Source organism: Erinaceus europaeus, chromosome 9 (assembly GCF_950295315.1).
Source record: "Erinaceus europaeus chromosome 9, mEriEur2.1, whole genome shotgun sequence".
NCBI classification, from domain to species: domain Eukaryota; kingdom Metazoa; phylum Chordata; class Mammalia; order Eulipotyphla; family Erinaceidae; genus Erinaceus; species Erinaceus europaeus.
Window position 1 is genome coordinate 119,124,692 of NC_080170.1, and position 12,054 is coordinate 119,136,745.

Below are 12,054 nucleotides of genomic sequence, written 5' to 3' on the forward strand. Positions count from 1 at the left end.
TAAAAATTAAATAAAGCGAGCCCTTTTCGCTAAGACACTTCCAAAAGTCACGTCGTAACAAGGACTGTATTCCCACAGCAGTGGACAAAACACCTTCTGTGTAGAAACGTCTCGGGAATCCAGGCGGCCTTTCTCCTCCCCAAGCTCATCCCAGCCCTTGTAGCGGCATGGCCCTCTCTCCCTCAAGCCAAGTGTGGAGCGACAGACATACCTCACTTGCGGGGGGCTTCTCCCCACTCACGAGCTGGAAGAGCTCTGCGCACTCCACAGAGATCTTGATGTAGCCCTCCACAACATCGTACATGTCTTCTTGCGGGAGCTTCTTGGCGGCTGACACAAATGCTTCCAGGGCTGAAAGAGTCCCGCTCAAAGGTTAAGACAGACAGGCTCCTGAGCCACCACCCATCTTTCCCGTGCCGTGGCCCTCCCCGGCCCATACACACAGTGAAGAGGCCACCAGGAACGTTCCGGGCTGACCTGTGTCACCCCAAATCCACAAGGTGAAGCCTCTGCTCCTGGGATGACTGTATGCAGAGACAGAGGCTCTAAGGAGGTAAACTGAGCTCCTCCTGAATTGGGGTGCCTAAAAGCAGAGGAGGACACCACCAGTGATCTCACTCTGCCCTTGCAGGCCTACCGAGGAACGGTCTCGAGGAGAGTGAAACCATTGTCACTGATCGGGATGTCAGAGCTGTGAACAAATCAATCTGCCTGACTTCACCAACGTGTGCTGGAACCTCCCCTCCCCAGAGCCCGGCCCCACGAGTGAGAGAGACAGGCCGTGCCGACGCCCATGGCTGTTGGATAGTATGCCAGCTCCCCCCGGGCCTAAACACCAGTATGTCTGTATGAGATTAGTTTGATCCTATTCAAAGCTGCGGTCTATTTACATAAATCACTTTTACATTTACATAAAGCACCACACTTCCTCCAGGGCATTGGTGGTTCAGTGGTAGAATTCTTACCTGCTCCGCCCCCTCTCCTTGTCACACCCTGATCTTCACCAGTCACTTTTCGCTCCACCCTCTCTATGTCACATCCTGTTTCCACCCTACTTGGAGAGTATAAATACAGCTGCTCTTCTGATTAAAGACACTTGGAAATTGCTTTCCAGCTCCGAGAGTTCCAGAGTGTATCTCCTGATCCCTCTCCCCCGCAGCAGCCTAGATCGGCTCCAGTTGAGTTCTCTCCAACCCAGAGAGCACTAGCTCGGGAAGAAGCACCCTCAGGCTATCCCGGCACATGGCCAGTGAAGAAGCGACTACAGATGCCAGACCTCCCACCTTCTGCACCCCATAAAGAATTTTGGTCCGTGACCCCAAAAGGGGAGAAATGATAGGGGAAGGTGACCACAGGGCTCCATAACCCAATTCTATCAGGACCTGGAGAAAAAAAAAAAAGTGGTGGTGGGGACGACACTCAGAAGTTGGGATGACTTAGAAAGGAAGAGAAGGCAAGGCCACAGGAAAACATGGGCAAATATATACAAATATAGTTATAGAAATAACATTCAGGGAGCCAGGCGGTAGCGCAGCAGGTTAAGCGCACGTGGCGCACACAAAGACCTTCGTGAGGATCCCGGTTCGAGCCCCTGGCTCCCCACCTGCAGGGAAGTCCCTTCCCAGGCAGTGAAGCAGGTCTGTAGGTGTCTGTCTTTCTCTCCCCCTCTCTACCTTCCCCTTCTCTCTCTATTTCTCTCTGTCCTATCCAACAATGACATCAATAACTACAACAATAACTACAATGATAAAACAACAAGGGCAACAACAGGGAAAATAAATAAATAAATAAATAAATAGAAAGACATAATATTCAGCCCAAACCTGTGACTGTGGGAGAACTAATGCAGCTTCCAGTGAAGGAAGGGAATGGGGACACAGAGCTATGGTGGTAGGATTGTACCCCTGTTATCTTATAGATTTGTAAATCAATATTAAATAACTGAAAAAAAGGAGGGTGAAATGAATCTGCCATTGAACACACACAGTCCACGGTATTTTGTTGTGGCAGCCCCGGCAAATTAATACGTAGGGAAACCGCAAAAAAAGAAAAAAGAAGGGAGTCGGGCAGTAGCACAGCGGATTAAGCGCACGTGGCGCAAAGCACAAGGACCAGAGGAAGGATCCCGGTTTGAGCCCCCAGCTCCCCACCTGCAGGGGAGTCGCTTCACAGGCGGTGAAGCAGGTCTGCAGGTGTCTGTCTTTCTCTCCCCCTCTCTGTCTTCCCCATCTCTCTCCATTTCTCTCTGTCCTATCCAACAACGATGACATCAATAATAACTACAACAATAAAACAACAAGGACAACAAAAGGGAATAAATAAATAAATAAATGTAAAGAAATTAAAAAAAAAAAAAGAAATTCAGAAATAGCAGAGGCAGTATCTGGCAGGGACCAGAGAAAGGCCCAGGGGTGTTCTGACTGCGGTCACTCGAGCTCCATCCTCAAGGGGAGTCCTGGAGTGGATCCACTACTCCCCATTTTACTTCCACTAATAAATACCACCCCCTGGTGCGTAATGATGAAATGAAGCATGTGACGAGTAATATTGGGCTAAGAAGGGATCCTATTCCAAGCACTGGTGAACAGTCACAGGAATCAAAAGCTTAAAAAACTGGGCGATGGGCCCAAGGTTCAAGCCCCCAGTCCTCACCTGCAGGGGGGAAGCTTCAAAGTGGTTAAGCAGTGCTGCAAGTGTCTCTCTGTCTCTCGATTTCTCTCTGCTTCTAGCCAATAAATAAAATATATTTTAAGGGGCCAGGCGGTGGCACACCTGGTTGAGCACATGTTACAGTACACAAGGACCTGGGTTCGAGGCCCTGGTCCCCACCTGCAGGGGGAATGCTTTGCAAGTGGTGAAGCGGGGCTGCAGGTGTCTGTCTCTTTCACTCTTTCTCCCTTTTCCTCTCGACTTCTGACTATCTCTATCCAATAAATTAATAAAGATAATTTTAAAAATTTAAAATACATATATTTTAAATAAATAAACTGGGTGAAGGGGCCAGCAGGGGTACACTTGGTTGAGAACACACATTATAGTGTGGAAGGACCCTGGTTCAAGTCCCTGCCTGGTGACCACCTATGAGAGGGCAGCTTCATGAGTGGTGAAGCAGGGCTGCAGATTTCTCTCTCCCCCAACTATCAGACCTCCCCTTCTCAATTGTTCTGTCTTTAAAAAAGTTTAAAAAAAAGACGTAAGGGGGCCGGGTGGTAGCGCAGCAGGTTAAGCCCACGTGGCGCAAAGCACAAAGACCGGTGTAAGGATCCCAGTTCGAGCCCCCGGCTCCCCACCTACCTGCAGGGGAGTCGCTTCACAGGCGGTGAAGCAGGTCTGCAGGTGTCTGTCTTTCTCTCCTCTGTCTTCCCCTCCTCTCTCCATTTCTCTCTGTCCTATCCAACAACAAACGACATCGACAACAACAATAACCACAACAAGGCTACAGCAACAAGGGCAACAAAAGGGGGAAAAAATGGCCTCCAGGAGCAGTGGATTCATGGTGCAGGCACCGAATCCCAGCAATAACCCTGGAGGCAAAAAAAAAAAAAAAAAAAGACTTAAAATATTAATTTTAAAAATTGGGTGAGAAGCTAGGCTTATCCTGGCCAATTAACGTAGAGAACATGTCCTTCAGCCTGGGAGAAACACCTCGGCTGCTTTATATCCTGAGCGTGCTGACAGACAGCCACCTTCTGGTCCCAAGCGGCCACCGCGGGACCCGACAGATGAGCACTGGCGGCCCGAAGGGGGTGTCACCCCGATGGCTTGGGTGTCCCTCGCCGAGGGTGACAGTCGGGGCGCAGAGACCCGGGTGCCCGCTGCGGTGCAACGTGGGGTGGGGGGAGGATCCCACTGCTGCGGGCGGGAGCTCCGCCCTGCACCGGACACCCCCTCCTCGGCTCCAGCAACGTCCCTGCTCCCCGCCCCGCACTCGCACGGCCCCGCACTCACCCGGCCCCGCGCCCTGCGGCTCCCGCAGCTGAGCCTTGAAGCGCACGCCCGTCAGCTCCTCCGTGCGCGCCCGCTTGGCTGCACCTGCGCCGCCCTGGCCAGCTGGAGCCTTCCTCTTGGGGACCCCCATGGCCGAGGGGACGCGGATCCGAAGGAAAGCACGCACCCCACACGTGCGCCGGAAGGGGCGGGAAGTGCCGGAAGAGGCGGGATCTGTCAGGAGACCGGGCGGAAGTGGAAAGTCTGCTGCGGCAAAGCCGGGCGGAAGGGGCGGGGCTAGGCAGAACGGGTGGGCGGGGAAATGGCGGTGACGTTTGCTCCCTTGCCGGCCACGTGGGCGCAGGGACTCTCAGGCACAAAGTTCCTAGCCACGCCAGGGCGCTTAGAAGCCCGTTAGGGTCCTCCTCTAGCCCCTGCGGCCTTGGCAGAGAGAACTCCCCAACTCCTGCAGGCCAGTAACCCGAGCACACAGATATCGCACTGCCACTTAAAGCCAAGCCACCCCCTCCTCCTCCACCCAGGACTACTCAACTCTGATTTCTGGTGGTGCCGGGCATCGAACCCGGGACTTTGCAGCCTCAGTCATGAAAGTCCTGTTGCATAACCGTTATATTAGAGTAATTTATTTTGAGAGAGAGGCAAAGGGGACCGGATGGTGCCGTACCTCATAGAGCTCACATATATAACACACAAGGTCGCAGGTTCAAGCCCCTGGTCTCCACCTGCAAGGGAGAAGATTCACGAGCGGTGAAGCAGGCTGCAGGTGTCTGTCTCCCACTTTGCCTCTTAAATTCTCTCTACATATCCAAAAACAAGTTAAGGGGGGGGAAATAATACGGAGCAACAGAACCAGAAAACACTCAGATACATTCCAAAGTAAAAATAGAACTGTGGGCCTCATTTTGACCTGAGGGAATCTGAATACATGATGGTAAATTTACACTTTTAAAGAAGGAGGGCATTCAATGCCTGTACCTATTGGAGGACCAGTCAGGATGGACTGATGCCGTATGTAAATAAAAGAGGCTAAACAAGAAATAGCACATCTTAAATATCATGGAAACGAGCCCAGAGACTGCCCACCCAGTAGAACACATAGTTCACTATGCTTGAGAGTCTGGGGTTCAAGCCCAGGACACCACACAGGCACACCTGCCTACACAAGGGCGTGGTAGAGCACTGCCGTGGTGTATCTTCTTCATCTCTCACTGTCTCTCTTCATCTCACACCTTCTATCAAAAAAAGGTAATAATAAAAAAGAAGTCTGCCAGGAGCAATGAAATTATGTAGATAATGAAGGCCCAAGGAATAAGTCTAGGGGAGGGGAGGAAGGATGGAAATCTTTACATACACAAAAGAATACTGTATAAATGACCTCAGAATTAGTTTTTAAAAACCTGCCCAACTCTTAAGGCGAAAACTGTAACAGAAGATATGGCTAAAAAAGGAGACTTACTATGCCCATGGAAGAATGTCTTCTTACTATAAATGCTTGCTAGATTATGTTATACAACCAACACCATTTCAAACAAAATTATGAGACTTTAAAAAGTCTGAAGTGCTGGGAAGACAGCACGATGGTTCTGCAAAAAGACTTTCGTGCCGGAGGCTCTGACAACCCGGGTTCAATCCTCAGCATCACTATAAGCCAGAGTTGAGCAGTGTTCTGGTATCTATCTTTCCTTAAAAATAATTAAATTTTTTTTGGGGGGAGAATACAGGTCCATGAAGGATGATAAATGACATAGTGGGGGTTGTATTGTTAAATGGGAAACTGGGGAATGTTATGCATGTACAAACTATTGTATTTACTGTTGAATGTAAAACATTAATTCCCCAATAAAGAAATAAATTTAAAATAATAATAATAATAATTAAATTGTTTTTAAATGGGCAGAGGAGATAGCATAATGGTTACGCAAAGAGATTCTCATGCCTAAGGTCCCAGAGTCCCAGGCTCCATATTTCCAGCAATACCATAAGCTAGAGCCGAGTGGTGCTCTGGTAAAATAAACAAATAAATAAAAAGACATCTACTATCTTTCCTTGAATGTTTATGGGGAAATGAAGATTCATGAATAACCAATCAGAAAGAGTAAGGTCGGTCTTGTCTTATCATACCTGGCTACATGTCTCAAAGTTTTAACACAGTCTGATTAAAATAATAATGGTTAAAGAATAAACAAGTCACCTGGTGGAACAGAATACAGACTAAAAAAATAATGATGAATCATGGGATAGAGGTATGAGTTAAGAACTTTGAAACTGGGGGTCGGGCAGTAGCATAGGAGGTTAAGCCCCCGGCTCCCCACCTGCAGGGGAGTCACTTCAAAGGCGGTGAAGCAGGTCTGCGGGTGTCTATCTTTCTCTCCCCCTCTCTGTCGTCCCCTCCTTTCTCCGTTTCTCTCTGTCCTATCCAAAAACAATGACATCAATAGCAACAATAATAACTACAACGATAAAAACAACCAGTTTGGGAGTCGGGCTATAGCGCAGCGGGTTAAGCGCAGGTGGCGCAAAGCACAAGGACCGGCATAAGGATCCCGGTTCGAACCCCGGCTCCCCACCTGCAGGGGAGTCGCTTCCCAGGCGGTGAAGCAGGTCTGCAGGTGTCTATCTTTCTCTCCCCCTCTCTGCCTTCCCCTCCTCTCTCCATTTCTCTCTGTCCTATCCGACAACAACAATAATAACTACAACAATAAAACAACAAGGGCAACAAAAGGGAATAAATAAATAAAAAATAAAAAAAAAAACAACCAGTTTAACAAAAGGGGAAAAAAATGGCCTCCAGGAGCAGTGGATTTGTCGAAGCCCCAGCAATAATCCTGGAGGGAAAAAAAAAAAAAAAAGGAACTTTGAAACTGCTTTTTATATGCCCTGGGGGCTGAGCTAATAACTAAATGGATGGAGGAGGGAGAGCAGACTTCCCACTATGGGAGTGGGCAGTTATGCGTCAGCAGGAAGGTGCAACATACTCGAATCTCCAATGGGGGTGGGGTGGGGACTGGATTAGTGCTGGGAAGATCATTATGTGCTGTCTAGCTGAATAAAGTTAGAGGCAGAAAGTTGACGTAAATACGTGTAGCTATGCATTGTACTTGGGGTGATACACATGCAAACCCTTCCCAGTTACACACTATTTCAGATATCTGCCACCCTGGTCCTTCCATAGTCTCAATTGGCCCATTCAAGTTTCTCGGTGAGATATGGGCGATAGCATTATGCACAAACACTCTCATGCCAAAAAGATGACAGACGACCTAGTGGGGGTTGTATTGTTCTGTGGAAAACCGGAAAATGTTCTGCATGTACAAACTATTGTATTTACTGTCGACTGTAAAACATTCATCCTCCAATAAAGAAATTAAAAAAAAATACAGTGGGGGCAAGACAGTGGAGCACACGGTTGAGCATACATGTTACCATGCACAAGGATATGGGTTCAAGCCCCCGGTCTCTGTCTGCAAGGGAGAAGCTTCATAAGCCATGCAGTATGTCTCTCTTCCCAATCCCTCTCAATTTCTCTCTGCCTCTATCCAAAATAAACAAAAACACTCTCATGCCTAAGACTCTGAGTCCCACATTCAACCCTCCATACCACCATAAGCCAAACCTGGGCAATACTCTGGTTTAAATAAATAAATAATTAATTATTGGTGAAAAACTGATTAATGATAACAATGCATTATAAAAACTTCCAAGGGGGGCGGGGTGGGTGGTAGCACAGCGGGTTAAGCACACTTGAAGCAAAGCGCAAGGACCAGAGTAAGTCTTTCACTTCTTTGGTCAACTTTATTCCTAGGTATTTGATTGATTTTGCTGAAACAGTAAATGGGAGTGATTTCTGGATGTCTTCTTCTTCAGATTTAGTGTTTGCAAAAAGAAATGCCACTGATTTTTGTACGTTGATTTTGTAGCCTGATACCTTGCTATATAGCCTAATAACTTCCAGCAGTTTTCTGCTGGATTCTTTAGGTTTTTCTATGTATACTATCATATCATCTGCAAATAGAGAGCCTGACTTCTTCCCTTCCAATCTGTATTCCTTTGATTTCTTTCTCTTGCCTGATTGCTATGGCAAGAACTTCCAATACTGTGTTGAAGAGTAACGGCGACAGTGGACAGCCCTGTTTAGTCCCCAATCTGAGGGGGAATGCTTTCAGTTAATTAATATGAGAGGGGGAAAATTAATTGTATGTCTCAAAGTTTTTCAAAACACAAACTGAATCTTTTTAATATATAGGCTGTGTGATTGATATGCAGACTCTCTCAAAAGCCTAGACCAAGTAGATCAGAAGCAACCAATAGCACAGCTATATACAAGATACTGGGTACTGCACAGCAAACCCTAACAAAAGGACTTTTCAAAGTTAACCCAATTACCAAATAATGTGATGATAACATTAACTATCGATTGTCTTTTTGTTTTTGTTTTTTTTTTAATTTTTTTATTATTTATTTATTTATTCCCTTTTGTTGCCCTTGTTGTTTTATTGTTGTAGTTATTATTGTTGTTGTCGTCGTTGTTGGATAGGACAGAGAGAAATGGAGAGAGGAGGGGAAGTCAGAGAGGAGGAGAGAAAGATAGACACCTGCAGACCTGCTTCACCGCCTGTGAAGCGACTCCCCTGCAGGTGGGGAGCCGGGGTTCGAACCGGGATCCTTATGCCGGTCCTTGTGCTTTGCGCCACCTGCGCTTAACCCGCTGCGCTACAGCCTGACTCCCTCGATTGTCTTTTTGAACCCTAAGACAGCAGGAACCTCACATCTCCACTATAGAGCCTCTACTTCCCCCAGTCCTAGAACCCTTGGATAAGGCCCACTTTCCCGTATGCCTCTCCCAATCCATATCAAATAATATTGCATCTGCCGATCACAACCTAACCAACACAATGATTGCCACCTCAACATGCTTCACCTCAGACTGTGTCCAGAGACTTCACGTGTGGAATGACAACCCTTCAGCTTCATTACTCGGGTGAGACCTTTCCTTCCATAGTATACTCTAATTCCATCTCAGGTGGTTCACTTTCTAACAAAGTCCCAAAACCTAGATATACACCAGTTTCTGTGAGAGAGAGCATATGTTCACATGTATCCGTAAACTACTGCAAAATATATACCTGAAAGCAGAAGTACACTAGAGTTTGCAGTGAGTACCCCCCTAACACTTCCTCTCCACTATTCCAAGCTTTGAGTCCATGATTGCTCAACAATTTGTTTGGCTTCGTATGTTAACTCTCTTTTCAGCCACCAGGTTCCAGATGTCATCAGGATGCCGGCCAGGCTTCCCTGGACTGAAGACCCCACCAATGTGTCCTGGAGCTCCACTTCCCCAGAGACCCATCCTACTAGGGAAAGAGAGAGGCAGACTGGGAGTATGGACCGACCAATCAACGTCCATGTTCAGCGGGGAAGCAATTACAGAAGCCAGACCTTCTATCTTCTGCAACCCTCAATGACCCTGGGTCCATGCTCCCAGAGGGATAGAGAATGGGAAAGCTATCAGGGGAGGGGGTGGGATATGGAGATTGGGTGGTGGGAATTGTGTGGAATTGTACCCCTCCTACCCTATGGTTTTGTTAATTAATCCTTTCTTAAATAAAAAAGAAAAAAAAAAAAGAACCAGAGTAAGGATCCCGGTTGGATCCCCTGGCTCCCCACCTGCAGGGGAATCCCTTCACAGGCAGTGAAGCAGGTCTGCAGGTGTCTGTCTTTCTCTCCCACTCTCTGTCTTCCCCTCCTCTTTCCATTTCTCTCTGTCCCATCTAACAACGAAGGACATCAACAACAGTAATAACCACAAGGCTACATACAACAAGGGCAACAAAAGGGGGGAAAATGGCCTCCAGGAGCAGTGGATTCGCGGTGCAGGCACCAAGCCCCAGCAATAACCCTGGAGGCTAAAAAAAAAAAAAAAAAAAAAACTTCCAAAAGGAAAGGGACATGTTTTGGGGTGTAACCATCTCCTTTAAATGGTGCTTTTATCTGTTTAAGTTTTCTGGGGACCTGGAGGAGCCTAGATTTTGACAGTCTTAATCAAATTTTGAAAATACAGCACACATACAATAAGATGTTTGAAGCTATGGAGAAGGGTCTGGGTGGTGGCACACCCAGTTAAGCACTTGTTTTACCACAAGGTGATAAATGCGAGGACCTGGGTTCCAGCTCTTACTCCCCATATACAGGGGAGATGCTTCACGAGTAGTGAAGCAGGTCTGCAGGTGTCTTTCTCTGTCTCCCTCATTCTCTCAACTTCCCTGTGTCCTGTCAAATAAGAGAGAGAGAGAGAATAGAGGCTGACTGCCAAGGGAGAGAGCACTCCAGGAGGGAACTATAGCAAATGCAAAGGCACTGGGGTAGAAATGTGATCTGAGGGCAGCGATAGATAACATAATGGTTATGCAAAGAGACTCTTGTGCCTGAGGCTCCGAAGTCCCAGGTTCAATACTCTGTTCCACCATAAACCAGAGCTGAGCAGTGCTTTAGTTAAAACAAAAACAAAAACAAAAAAAAACCAGGAAGTCGGGCGGTAGTGCAGCAGGTTAAGCACACATGGCACAAAGCACAAGGACTGGTAGAAGGATCCTGGTTCAAGCCCCTGGCTCCCCACCTGCAAGGGAGTCGCTTCACAGGCGGTGAAGCAGGTCTGCAGGTGTCTATCTTTCTCTCCTCCTCTCTGTCTCCTCCTCCTCTCTCCATTTCTCTCTGTCCTATCCAACAACAACGACATCAACAGTAGGTACAACAATAAAAACAACAAGGGCAACAAAAAGGAAGTAAATATTTAAACAAACAAACAAACTGTGATCAGATAAGACAAGAAACAGCAGAAGGGTCAGTGTGTCTGCCATGGAGAGAGTGGGAGAGTGGTGGCATTGGGAGGGTTGGGGAGCCAGCCAGCTGAGAGTTCTCGAATATTGCATCGTCTACATTTCCAGTGCCCGCACTGAGTGCTCAGAGAGCCAAGAGATATTCTGGTCGCCTGGGAATGTTTTGATGAGTTGAGAGGAACACAGTGACTCCTAGCATTTGTCACATTCTGCTAGCCCAAGGTGTCTGGCTCACTGGCCCCACCTTCAACTGAGTCCCTTGTCTTCTGGTGATGCCCCAGCATTGTGAAACTGGAACTTATGTAGTTACCTTGAGTGAAGGCAAGGACCAAGAAGAGCAAGGAAAATAGGAAAAAAGAGAGAAAGAAATAAAGAAAGAAAAAAGGAAATGAATATCTGGGTCCCATTTGATTTCAAAGTTAGAGAAATAAATAGAGACAAGTCCACAAAGTTTACCTACCTCAGAAAGAAATTCTTGTGGTTGCTTCAGAATAAACTGAAAATGTTCTATAAAATGTGTATTTGTAGGAGTTGTGTGGTAGTGCAGCGGGTTAAGCACAGGTGGTGCAAGGCGCAAGGACCGGCGTAAGGATCCCGGTTCAAGCCCCAGGATCCCCACTTGCGGGGGAGTCGCTTCATGGGCGGTGAAGCAGGTCTGCAGTTGTCTGTCTTTCTCTCCCCATCTCTGTCTTCCCCTCCTCTCTCCATGTCTCTCTGTCTTATCTAACGATGACATCAATAACAACAACAATAATAACTATAACAATAAAATAACAAGGGCAACAAAAGGGAAAATAAATAAATAAATATAAAAATGTGCATTTGTTTCAAATAGTTAACTTGGCAGAACTAAATCCTTAGGGCCAGTGGAAGAGCTCACTTGGATATAAGTGTGGTTTGGGGGGGCTTGTTTATTTATTTATTTATTTGGGACTAATATTAGGTTACAAAATAGTAAGATTCCAGGGTAGAATTCCACACTGTGCCTACCACCAAAGTTCTGTGTCCCCACCTTCTTACCTCCCAAAGGCAACCACCAGAGTTATCTCAAGACCAACAATTTGCTTGCTTGCTTCTTCTTTTTTTCTGTTTGCAAGTTCATGCCTATCACTTCTCTAGATCCCACATCTGAGTGAAACCATCTGGTAGTTGTCTTGCATCTCTTTACTTATTTCGCTAAACATCATCACCTCCAGTTCCATCCGTTTTTTTTTCCAAAGGACACAGTATTATTATTTTTGATTGCAGAGTAGTATTCCACGGAATATATATC

At 46.8% G+C, this 12,054-nt stretch overlaps 1 protein-coding gene across 1 annotated transcript in view; it reads right to left on the reverse strand.

Moving 5' to 3' along the window:
* URB1 (URB1 ribosome biogenesis homolog) overlaps positions 1–4,111 on the reverse strand; it is a 66,202-nt gene extending 62,091 nt beyond the window's left edge. Inside the window, exons 1-2 of the mRNA XM_060198596.1 lie at positions 3,949–4,111; positions 212–351 (exon numbers count right to left, since the gene is read on the reverse strand). Coding sequence (XP_060054579.1) covers positions 212–351; positions 3,949–4,078 — 270 coding nt within the window. The 5' untranslated portion in view covers positions 4,079–4,111. The remainder of the gene's footprint in view (positions 1–211; positions 352–3,948) is intronic.
* Between the last annotated feature and the right edge of the window lie 7,943 nt (positions 4,112–12,054).